This window comes from Gobio gobio, assembly GCF_949357685.1.
Source record: "Gobio gobio genome assembly, chromosome: 21".
NCBI lineage: Eukaryota > Metazoa > Chordata > Actinopteri > Cypriniformes > Gobionidae > Gobio > Gobio gobio.
Window position 1 is genome coordinate 19,940,112 of NC_137117.1, and position 13,226 is coordinate 19,953,337.

Genomic DNA, 13,226 nt, shown 5'->3' on the forward strand with positions numbered 1-13,226 from the left:
ATAATGTCTGTAGGAGAAAGACTGATCCACAATGTAGATAGCACAAACAAGAGGATGGGAGAGAAAAACGGCAACAAGGCCTCATACACCGAACTGTGCTTCAGGGAGTTATTCCGGTACGCCCTTAAAAAAAAAAATACAGAAAGAAAGAGTGAGAACAAATTCCAAAACATACATTATTTAATAAAACATTAATAGTAGTCATACAAAGAGTAATGTTCTATGTAGTCCAATGCTGTGCATTTTAAAGGTCTGGAATTAAACTTACTTAAAGACATTGTAGAGGCTCATTGGCAACGTTACAACAAATAAACAACCTGTAAAAAAAACAAAATAAAAAAAAACATTAAATCACACTTGTAGTTTGGTTCTCTTGGTTCTTTTAGTCTTGACCAAAAAAGAAAATAATACATTTAGTCCGGGTTCGCTTAGCAGTCACACTGTCCTTTTTAACACAGAACCTAAAGATACAAAACATTTTAAAAGGTTTTTATGACATATTTTGTGGTGGAACTTGTCGAACATCAAAAACAAAAGCTGTGTACTGGGGTGGGCAGTATGAGCACAATCTTATTTCACGGTATGAGAATGTTTTTTTCACAATAACAATATAGGTATTTTTATTTTATTTTCTCTTATTAAAATAAGAAAAATAAGGATATTACAGTAGGACAGATACAATAGAGCAAAGATACAAATTAAATAAACATTACTTTGTTTCAGCTACAGTAGGCTTATTTAACATGTAAAAGAAAATACTACAGAAATTGATTTCTAGGATACAAAAGTGATTCAGTCAAAAGCAGTGAGTGATTTTCACTTTGTCTTTTGTTGTTTAATAAACAATAATGAGACAGACAGCAGTTTATTATGCTGCTGTCCCTTTAAGACTGAATGCACAGATCCAATACCGGTTTTCACCCAACTGTTTACATTAATTTTCTCATTCATGCACGTTTCTTTATCACTATATATAACTTTAAGTAGTACTGTGCTATGCCAATATATTTAATTAATGCAAAATAAACAATATAGTAAAATATGTAATGATAGACACTTTATACCATGGTCACGATATATATAACGTCATACCGCCCAGCCCTAATGTGTTCTGGGCTAAACACGCTTTCTGTATGTGCGTACATGTGATGTGGAGAACTTGTGAAGAGCTTATGAAATGTGTAGAAGCAGTCAAAACAGTGGCAAGAATCTCTCCGTCACACACACATTGAAAATCAAGGTGAGGAGACGCAGTTCTGATGCCTGTACTAAACTGTGATGGGCAACAACGCGACTATTACGTGAAAAAAAAAAAAGGTATGCTTTAGCATTCTGTCCTTTTTAGGTTTGCATCTTGTGACATCATGTCCTATTTTTGGTTTGTTAACATGTCTTTGCTCCGCGTAGCGTTCATGTATCATTCAAACCGCACCAGAGTTGAGTCCCATCTTTTCCGTGGCCTTGGTCTGCTTGTGTGGTGCGCACCAGGGTTCAGATGGCAGCGTTCACACTTATTCAACTGAACCACACTAACAGAGCAATCGCACCAGGGTTTGTTTTAATAGAACCAAACATGCCAAGTGTGAACACACCCGTACTTTGTTATTTGTTAGTTTGGTCTGAGAGCCAGTGAAAACACAGCATATGACATTTTAAGAGGAGCCATTGAAAGGGTAGAGTCCACTTACCAACAATCATAACAGTGAAGAAATCTCTGTAATGAATACCCCAAATAACAGATTTATACCATGTTTCCACGCCAACCACCGCTGTTACAAAGTACACGATAGAGATAGTCTGAAAGAACAAACAGAAAAGGATCATTACAATCTGGCAATGCCTTTATGGTAATTATTTTCATTCAAGGATCAAGAGTATTAATCTAATAGGTGTGACATGCCCATAAACTAAATTTTACCTGCGAGAATATTTGAATTCATATTAATATCATAATCACAGTAATATTGTCTTTTGTTAAACATTATATGCAATATATCAATTCAAATAGTTATAATTTCTTTTCATGAGCTTATCATTAGGTCATATTAAATTACCACTTGACTGATGTCGTAGCCCCAGGGCAGGAACAGAATTCCAGTGTTGTACTTCTCCCAGTGAGACAGTATGAAGGAAAACAGGACAACCCATAACAGATAATACAGCGTCACCACGCTGACGCCTGTCACACCCCGTCCAAAGACAGAGTACACTGTAGCGACGAAGAACACGCATGCCCAGCTGTCCAGGCCGTGGTCAAATAGTTCACCCAGCGGCGTGCTGGAGTTTGTTCTGCGAGCCTGTTTTCCATCCACACCATCTGCATGTACACACACACAACAAAATATATTTAAAAGTCACATATGAAGACATACAGACACTCCCATGCAAGTGTTAACAATTTTGCCACCGCATCTGCATAATGTTTCAGAGATTCTCTGAAAAGATTATTCACAGCCCTACCATTATAAAAAATACAGTGCTAAGAAGCAAGCGTCAGCAAATTTGCTGCATGTTCATATTTTCATATGCAAATGTGTTTTGTGGTGGTATAACGGTCGAATGTTCCTCTTTTTATTAATGTACACAGCACACCTCAGTAGGTTAATAAATGTACATAGGCACAGAGGAAAAATATGTCAAAATATCAGACAGCCCTAATGTTCAGTTTTTCCTGTTAACGAGAATTGTGAATTTTTTGATACAAGCAAGAATGTGTGCCTTAAATTACACAAATTAATTTGCCAATGGATTCCAGGACATCAAGACCACTAGCTGACAGAAGATTAGTCACTTACCACTAGTACCATTTCAAAAACAAAAAGATACGCTTACCTAAGGTATAGGCCAGAAAGTTGAACAAACCAGCAGCAATCCACACCCAACTTGGCACATGTGAATAGTCTTTCCCTGTGTCACACAAGAATAATGAATCCCATTTGTAAGTAGGTACTCAACTACAGTAACAACTTTACACTTTAACTTCTTAACCCGCACCGGTTCGTGGGCGGGGGGTTGACGGAAGTGGGGGGGTGTGTACTTTTATTTACTTTTGTTTTATACAAAATATTCAATCAACTATCACAAACTATGCATCATTTGAAAGCTAAAACACTCAAGATTCATGTTCTGAACTTGTTTTTGCAATAAATACACCAGAGAGGAAAGGGTTAAATGAAACGCTAAAGGACCGTCCATGTAAACATTAGCATAATATCAGCGTTACTCATCTTTCATCTCCTGTCGTTCAGATCAGATCGGACGAATCCAATAAACACCCGCATACATCTCTGTGTAAGAGTCCATTCTTCAAAATGCATCCCACTTTTTAATCCAAAACAACTAAACTAAAAATCCTCCGTTGTTTGCAAGAGAGTTTTGAGTGATCAATCATGTCCATTTTCAATGAAATATCGATTCTATTCCGTGTCTGGCAAACTCCCCCTGCTAGAATAGCTTCTCCCACGTGCAATGGTTCAACCCTCGTCTCTCTCCTTCAATCAGAGACTCTTCTGGGATGCATCATATAGAGGAAGTGCCTTACAGGCTTGGTGAGCTGTCAATCATTGCGCCCATGGTTTTCGTTGGATAAAGGCACTCGGTGCCCAGCCAATGCCTTTCCAACAAAGGTTTGATTGATGGACTTAGTAACCAATCAAAAGGCATTATCTTGCGCAGTTTGCGTAAGTAGGCTTTGGTGAATACTGTTTGCGCGCTGGCTGCACGTTCTCCATGGCGCAACTGCAGTGGAGCGCGCAGTCTCTCACTGACGCTTCCCATCAGCTAAATGAGTTTTTTACACTTTGTAATCTCTGTAAATAGTTGCTTTAGTTTTTCAGTAACTGTTTATCCATTATAATTAGTAGTATATTGCAGTTTATTGCAGATTTATTTGAATGAAAAACTACTCTTTACAATAGCAAATGTTCTGAAATAATTGGCCTTTTTGAAATGACGCCTAGACTTTTCTTGACATAAAAGCTCACAGAAGCTACATTACTGAGAGAATCATCCTCATATTTGAATCATGACATGATTAGACATTCAGTTTTATTTTTAAGTTATTTTCAGGCTCTTAACATTAAATTATAATATTTTTTTCCCTAAGTGAAAACAAAAAACAAAAAACGTGAGTCACTTACATGTATATTTACATGTATATTACTCTGTTCCCATATTACTTTGAGTTATTATGACTCTTGGGTAGCAATATTTCAAGTGTCTAGTTTAAAAGAAGACCAGGTTTATGAATATAGACCATAGGGTTTAAGAGCTGCAGACATTTTCATTTGGGTATATCGTTTTCAAAGAATTCCTAAAAAATGGGGCGCTTGTTAAGAGGTTAAAAGATATTAAACTTTTATTAGGGCTTGGTCTCGACACAAATTTTACACTTTGATTCTATTTACAAACTTGCGATTCAATTTTAATTCAATATGAATTCATCTGAATACTAGGTGTTGAACGACTTTAGATTTTGTCGACATTTATGTGATGAATTGTCATGTCAACACCGACTAGTCGCTGATGACGTCATTAATGAACAAATAAGCCTGAACCTTGAGCTGAGACGGAGGGTTGGCAAATTACAGCGCTGCCCACAAGGCTATTGCTCCTACTTAACAGCTTATTTTTTTTAATCAGTTCTTTTGTCTTTGGGTCGTTATATTTCTTAGATTTCTGCTCGTTCTAAATCTGATACAGATAAAGTAGAACCGTAAAGATTAGATTTATATGACTGCATTAGTAAGAGAAAGATTGTGTGAATTAATTCTACCTGGCAGCGTCTCTCTACTAAGTGATGGGGGTTTTAGTCACATGCTAAAAGAATCATATGCTAAAAGAGATCGGTTATCACGATTAGAAAATCTGGGATCGGTCAAATCATCTTAGATGTATTAAGCGAGGTACGAAGAACGGACCCCTGGACCAAAACCACCACAGACATTGAGGGGAACAACACCACCACTCCCAATAATTAAAAATGGCCAAATTGTCCCCACAAAATGTTTGGTATTCTTGATGCTGCTCTGCTGTACTCCATTAAACACCGCTCTGTTTGTTGCATTGATGACAAAGTTAAGTTACATTTTTAGGGTGGTCTGCCTCAGTGGCCTAGCAATGCTCAATGTCAAAATCATTGAGATGATTTTGAATCATTGAGGGTGTCCTTACTGTTCACAGAAGACAAGTGTGAACTCAAACGCAACGCTTAGTTTTAGCAGTGAAAGAGGGTGTCAGTGCATTGTAAGATGTAAGTTGCTAAACATTTCATATTTGACAGCTGTTTTACAATAGAAATTTTCAGCAACCGACAGTAATATTCATTGATGCAGAAAACAATTTTTCAAAATTTCACCACTTTGAATTGAAAATATGCTATTTTTCAATAGCATTACTAAATTTGACAAGGCAAGAAACATTTTGCCCTTTTCTGTTACATATTAGACATGAATATTAGTATTAGTATGTCAAATTTACTCATGCACATGACAACTGTTTTGATATGGCTAAAAACATATGTCACTGTCTTCACAAAGTAATGTCTAGAGTCATGAAATTATAATTTTTAGTCATCAACTGTTTTTGTCCTGTCGTTTTATGCTCAAGGCTATTTTAAGCAGGCTACACTAATCACTGGATGTAGGCTAAACCAGCCTGCAATGACAACGAGAATTAGAAGGAAATAAATACATATTTGGGTGGTGTAATAATGGTGTAATATATCCATTGTCACTAAAACTGATTACTGCCATCTCCGTGGATGAAAGGCATTGCCTAGTAACATTAAAGCGGCGCAAATGACAGCGCAAACTTTTTCCGCTACTTTTAATTATTCACTCCACAACAATATACGTACATAGTGTTTAAGCTCTGTAATGCACATGTGAGAGAGCTGAGAATGTGTACAAGTGTGCCTGTGTATGATGACTAGTTGATAATTGTAAGAATGATGAGCTGGAAGTGAGACCTTGATCCTTGTCTATATAAAAGAAACATACTTGCACAACACAAAGACAGAGGTAATATATTTTCTTATTGTTGTACATAATCACTAATTTAGTAGGTTATTGTTGTAATCATTACAAATATGTTAAGGCATTAATCAACAATACTAGTCACTAGTGAATCAAAACTATAACAATCATACACACCAAAGTTTATTGACCTCACCTGAGGCATAAAAATCAAAGTCGAAGAAGGACAGCAAGGTGAAAGTTAGTACCAGGAACATGAACCCTGTAAACGTGATGAGGTTTGGGGCAATCCATGTAGGCAAAACCTAAGACAGAGAGAGAGAGAGAAAGAGAAATTAGCAAGTTGCAAACGGTCTGCTCCCCCTTGCAGGTAATCAGATCTAGACGGAACATTCATTAATGTTGCATATATGCAATTCAATGAAAGCAAAAAACAGAGTAATGTAATTTTTTGATGTGAAATACCATTATACATTTATGGATTCAAAATATTTGCTTATAAACACTTAAAAGAATAAAGACTCATAAATGCATTTTTAAAACACAATATAATATGCAAAACAATTGAATAGCAATATATTATAATATATAATAATACATTTATATTAAACATTAGGCCCCACTTTATATTAGGTGGCCTTAAAGGGGTCATAGAATGGTACATGCACTTTTACAAGTTGATTATACGGAAATGTGTGTTGGCAGTGCCTGTACACAACCATCCTATAATGATAAAAATACATCCAGTGTTTTTTTTTAATCTCCTTATATATTTTCCCCTGTCTCAAATCGAGCCGTCTGACCGTGTGACGTTACACGGTGTACGCCCCTCCTAAGATTGTTGATTGACAGCAGCGTTTCAACACAGACCCGCCCTGAGCGAGCTGTCATCATAGTCCGCCATTGTTAATACTCTGGAGCAGAATGGCGTCTAAGCGATTGTGGTGTTGTGTTGTTGGGTGTAATAACGAACACAGCAGTCATTTTGATGTTCCTAAAAAAACTGCTGAAGACCCAGTGGCTGCTGAGTTTTGTTTTAGAAGGGAATATTCCCCCCGATCAACGTCAATGTTTGCGCAATCATTTCTCAGCAGACTGCTTTATAAACGAGCGTCAGTATAAAGCAGGTTTTGCTAATAAGCTGCTCTTGAAAAAGGATCGTGTTCCTGCTGCACCTCAGGGAGATGTGAGTGTAACGTTTTATTAACCTTTATATTAATCTTTGCAAATCGCTTGCACGCTTCACGATGAATGAGGCTAAAGTTTACAGGGTAAATTACATTACGGCATGCTTTCTGTGTATGATGTTCTCAATATAATTCATAATCCCACGTTTATAATGAACAACGCGTTATGTTTGTTATTACAAACTGTGTACTCGGGTGATAAAGTTAACGTGGTAACACTACACTAAGCTTACTTTTGTACATGGTTTATAACGGTGTCTGTTACTGATTAAGAAGTAATGTAAAAAAAAAAAATCTTATAACATAACATCAATCTGTCAATGAACTAACACATCAGGAAACACATAGCAACTACGCTACTCTGCCAGTACAAAGATAGATCAAAGTGACATGACGTTAACCAACCATTCAGAAACGTTCGTCATCTGTTCCTGGTCCGACTCCGGTTCAAAATGATAAGGTTGCTCAGATGTGTCCTCAGAGACTCCCGTTGCCATTATTTCTCGAAAATATACCCTCAAATGTTGTCAAGGCAAAACTCCACGTGTGTTGTGGTGTTGTGTCGGGTCGAACCGAACGCCCCACAGAGCAGAGGGGGCGGGGTGAGCAAAGCTCATTATCATTTAAAGTCACATACACTGAAATGAGTTGCTGAAAACTGAGCTGGTTTTGACCAGGTAAAATGAGTGTTTTCTTACAATACTAATGAGAATTTTTAATTAAAGTATATTACAAACTTTTCATTTAGACACTAAAGAATCATATTAACTTGTACAAAAATGTCATTCTATGACCCCTTTAAGTACTATGTACTTACATCAAAAAATAAGTACAATGTACTTACGGTGTTAAAATTGTACTGCAAAACACTTTTGCTGATATTGAGGTGGGATACGGGTAGGGTTAGGGACAGTTGGTGGTATGGGTAAGTTTAAGGGTAGGGTTAGGTGCAAGGGAAGTGTCAACAGTGTAATTACAAATGTAACTACAGAAATTAATTACAGATGTAATTACATGCAGTTATTTTTTAAACTGTAAGTACAATGTAAAAACATGTATGTACACAATAAGGGCATTGTATCAAATTATTAATTAAAATGTTGGTACATAGTAGTTAAGGCCACCTAATTTAAAGCGGGTCCAAACATTATATTAATTATAATATACACAGATTAGCCAAAACATTATGACCCCCACGGTCATACTCTACAAAACCCCTGAAGGCGTCATGTGGTAGCCCCATATGCAGCAGAGTGCGATGCACTGTGTGTTGTGACACATTCCTTCCATAACCATGATTAAAATTGTGTGACTTGTGCCACAGTAGACCTTCTGTTGAGCATTCGTAGCGCTCATGTATCAATGAGCCGTGGACGCCCAACACCCTGTCACTGGTTTGTGGTTTGTCCCTCCTCTGACCACTGTTGGTAAATTCTCACCACTGCTGACTGGGAGAAAATCACAAGCGTTGCCATTTCAGAGATACTCTGACCCAGCCTCCTTGCCATAACAATTTGGCCCTTGTCAAAGTTGCTCAGATCTTTATTCCTGCCCTTTTCTCCTGCATCCAACACATTGATAATGAGAACTGATAGTTTGCTTCCCATCTAATCTACCCAGACCTAAATATGCGGCCTTGTTAGGAGATGATCAACGATAGTCACCTGTTTTGGCTCATCATTGTATAATTATTATAATATATAATTTAAACAAATTATTATAAAATATTTTGTTTTGTCATATTTGAAAGGGCCCTAATTTCAGTCTTGCGTTTTCATGCATCAAATATTTGTGTAATTTTTTGTCAGGTGAAGAATCTGTCAGGTGAAGTGATTATTAATATTATTATTATTATTAGTGTTCGTACAGACTGTAAAATGAAATTCCAGGACTTTCAAGGACTTTTACTTTTTTGATTTTCAAGGACTACAATCAGAGATCTTCCTTATCAAAACAATATCTTTATCTTTCAAATTCTAAAAACGGTAAACAGATAAATAGAAATATACTAATAAAACAAAAATGGTACAAATAAAGTGCAGCACATGCAAAGTATGCAATGACTGTGGCAACTTTAACCTTTGAAAGGATACTATGACAAGAATCCTTATTCAAACTGATTTTTCCCCATGATAATATGATGGACCTGAAGAATGAAAGCTGCATCATATACTTGGATATTTATATGAGCAATATCATGTTCATAGTCATGCAAATTGTCTTTATATCTAGATCAGACAGGCTGCAGCTTTAATTTTGCATGAAAATATTGTTTCATCAGAAAATGTAATACTAATTTCATATATGTTGTCTTTCAATAATTCAAGCACTTTTCAAGTGCCTCTTCATAAATATGGCTGTTTCAAGGATTTTCCAGGAATAACATTTCAAATTCAAACACAAGCACTTTAAGCACCTTGTACGAACCCTGTTATTATTATTTTCATATGATGGATATAATGCCCTTGTGCATTCTGGGTAACATTCAAAATGACAATCAGGACTCCAAGCGAGTGTTCTCACCTTTACCACTGAGTTCCAGAAAGGGTGCATGACGTAGATGGAGAGGGGGTTGGAGTCCACCGCACTGTACTGTAAAGGAGAGAAAGACGACAAGATATGCAGAGTAAGACACCACATTAACACCCAGGTCAAGAAGTGTGAATGTTGAAAAGTGCTAACGACAGAGTGTTTCTGCTGTGTGAACTAATATGGCGCACCGTTTCTGCTAACTTCAGATGACTGTTAAAAATGTTAACTACATATCATCACTGAATCTCTAATAAGCTTCTGCCCAAGTGGGTGGCACAACTGGTAAATACTCTAAATTCCAAACCTACAGACATTTTAGAATGGCCTGAATGTAATAATCTATCAAATATGAAACTCTTTATTAAAGCACATAATGTGTGGTATGATTCAGGGGTGAAGGCCCTTTTCAACTGCTCCCCCAGCATGTGTTCCCTGAGTGAGGTCACACTTGGAGCTTAGGGGCAGGGTGACCATTGAAGCCTCGAAAACATCTGGATCTGGGAAGGACCGTACCAAAAAAATCTAAAAATGCACTATTCTTATTATTATTATTGTAATTATCAGTTTAATTTGCTTGCGTAAAAGACAGTTTGGTAAAGAACAATGTAATGTCAGAAAATGAATGTACACAAAATTGCTGAAACAAAACTTATTTTACACAATATTTATAATATTTATTTAAAAATTGCTTACTATCCATTTACAAAGATGTTTCTAGTGTAACCCATGCACTCTTGCATTTCGCAGAGATACCTTTAGCTGTAGTGTCGATACAGATACATGGGTTTAAAAAAAATTGCGCAAGAGGGGGTAGCTAGTCACACGTTCAAATGCTCCATACAAGTATGTGCAAACATGCAGAGCAAGAATAGCACATACCAACTCAGCAGCCTGTACACCTAACAGCACAAAGTAAATAAATAAAACTTATCAGACCAAGATGACATTACACCAAGAGGAGACACAAAGGGTCAAAGCCACTTTCATAAATAACCAGCAGAAAACTCTGCGTCACACCCAGGAATTCACCCTCTGGTAGTTCCCCACCCTTTTAACACAAACTATACTGTTCAGAGATTATGGCCTAACACCATCATCTTTTAGCATCCAATAACGAATATGCAAAACCGATTCATAATTGTTTATTCCAGGACAAGTATTAAACAATAATAAATAATCACACAATTGAAACATAAAATGCATGAGAATGTCAACAAAAACAATAGTTGTTTGAGATATGACCAATCATATTTTTGGCCACAGTTTATGTTCTGCTGTTTCCTGTTTAACACACAGCGGTATATAATGGCATTGTTGGGGTCTATTATTTAGAAAAATTAAAATTATCCCTCAATTTACTCACCCTCAAGCCATTTCTTCTTTCAGCCAAACCTCAGAGTTACAATAAAAAAATATTCTGGCTCATCCAAGCTTTATAATGGGAGTGAATGGTACCAATTTGTTGAAGCCCATAAAAGTGAGTGAGTGAGTGACGTGTAACCAAGTATGGTGTCCCATACTCAGAATTTGTGCTCTGCATTTCACCAATCCAAGTACACACACATTGCAGTGAACATACATCCGGAGCAGTAGTGGCAGGGCAGCCATTTTTTGCTGCTGCGTCTGGGGAGCGATTGGTTAGGTGCCTCGATTCGAACCTGCGACCTTCGGGTTACAAGTCTGACTCTCTAACCATTAGAGCACATCTGCCCCTCTTTCTTTTTTTTTAAAGCTGCATCTATCCACCATCAAAGTAATCCATACAGCTCCAGGGGGTTAATAAAGGCCATCTGAAGTGAAGTGATGCTTTTTTGTAAGAAACATATCCATGAGTATAACTTTATAAACTGTAATCACTAGGTTCTGGTTATGCCCGTCTGCGCGTTCACGAGTTCCGGCAGAAGAATGACCTCTGACCCGTAGGATGTAGGAGTGGCATAAGCTTAGGTGTTTGTTGTTGCGCTTCAACAAACACAAGCTCCTTCAACATTTCTTTTTAAAAATTTTCATTTTAGACTTCTAATTAGTGGCCGGTGTTTTGTTTTGCTCTATCCTTTACGGTTCCATGCTTGTCAATACGTCAGGTCAGACTTCACTCTTCCGCCAGGTCTAGACTTGCGTATGGCCGTTACCGGAAGCCAGTGGTTATGGTTTATAAAGTTATAAATATGGACAATATCACAAAAAACTAAAACGCATCTATTCACTTCAGAAGGCCATTACTGACTCACTGGATCTGTATGGATTACTTTTTTGATGGATAGATGTGCTTTTTTTTTGGGCTTTAAAAAAACTGTACCATTCACTCCCATTATAAAGCTTGGAAGAGCCAGGGTATTTTTAATATTACTCTGTGTTTGGCTGAAAGAAGAAAGTCAAACACATAGGGTTGCTTGAGGGTGAGTAAATTATGGGATAATTTGGGTGAACTAACCCTTAAAGCAAGCTAATGCTCTGGGGAATTTGCTGTGAAAATGTAAAACTACAATGATCTTGAACACAAGTCACAGGTCGTGTATTTATGCAAACAATGGACAAACAAAGAGCTTTCCATGTCAATCCTGTCAGGTGCTTTTTATTAAATGATATCAAAGCACTGACACTACATTACCATCTAGAGACTAGTAATACGCGAATATCAAATTAACACAACGAACAATTAATGTGAAAGCACGGAGAGTGTGTGACTCACATGCAAATTATGTCCTAACCATAGATCCTTGTTGGAGGCGGAAACAGGAGCCCATCCCTTTACCATTTAACCAGGGTTATAAACTAACCAACATAACATAAAGTACGTAGGTCAGCTAAAACAAAACTGGACACTGTGGCCAGCTGGTAAAAGTACACAGACGCCTAATGTTTAGAAATGAAGATCTACTTTCACTAGCGGTTTCAAGTCACTCTAGCACACCAATAAATTAGCCGGTTAATTCCACTAATATATCTTTTGAACCTTCACATTTTATGTACAAACTCCACTAACTAAATGATGTATCAAATTTTCCAACAAATTCGAGGGGAAATATACTGTTTATCTTTAAAGGTGAAAATAAGCGACCGTTGTCCTTTCTAGAGAGCAGCACACACCGGTGGACCTCATGCTTTCATGATAGCATTAACAGCCCGGCACGGCTAGCCGACACCTTAAAGTCCTACACATTGTGCAGAAAACAAAGGATAAGAAAGGCCTCACCTTATACTTATCAAAACCCGAGAGTTGCTCTTGGGTGACATAGTCGTAGAGAGCCATGATGACCGCTGCACGGCTCTGAGATGGACCGAAATTCACCACCCGTGTCGGCTCACAGTATCCGCAGTGCTGCGCGTGAGCGGTGGCTGGCTGTGCTGTGCTGTGGCGTGACGCCTGAAGCTCCGCCCTCAATCCAATATGTTCTTTCATAATAAAAGCCGTCGTGGAACTTGCAGTTAAAGGGTTCACCCAAAAAATGAAAATCATGTCGTTCCAAACCTTAAGACTTTTGTTTATCTTCGGAACACAAATTAAGATATTTTTGACATAGCTCTCTGA

The 13,226-nt window shown here is 37.4% G+C and overlaps 1 protein-coding gene across 1 annotated transcript in view; it reads right to left on the bottom strand.

The window, feature by feature from the left end:
* Positions 1 to 12,998, bottom strand: part of selenoi (selenoprotein I) — a 15,275-nt gene extending 2,277 nt beyond the window's left edge. Inside the window, exons 1-8 of the mRNA XM_079803268.1 lie at positions 12,891 to 12,998; positions 9,686 to 9,754; positions 6,172 to 6,280; positions 2,833 to 2,907; positions 2,055 to 2,317; positions 1,689 to 1,797; positions 269 to 317; positions 1 to 123 (exon numbers count right to left, since the gene is read on the bottom strand). The exon at positions 1 to 123 is cut by the window's left edge and continues 58 nt beyond it. Of these exons, the coding sequence (XP_079659394.1) occupies positions 1 to 123; positions 269 to 317; positions 1,689 to 1,797; positions 2,055 to 2,317; positions 2,833 to 2,907; positions 6,172 to 6,280; positions 9,686 to 9,754; positions 12,891 to 12,947 (854 nt within the window). The 5' untranslated portion in view covers positions 12,948 to 12,998. The remainder of the gene's footprint in view (positions 124 to 268; positions 318 to 1,688; positions 1,798 to 2,054; positions 2,318 to 2,832; positions 2,908 to 6,171; positions 6,281 to 9,685; positions 9,755 to 12,890) is intronic.
* Between the last annotated feature and the right edge of the window lie 228 nt (positions 12,999 to 13,226).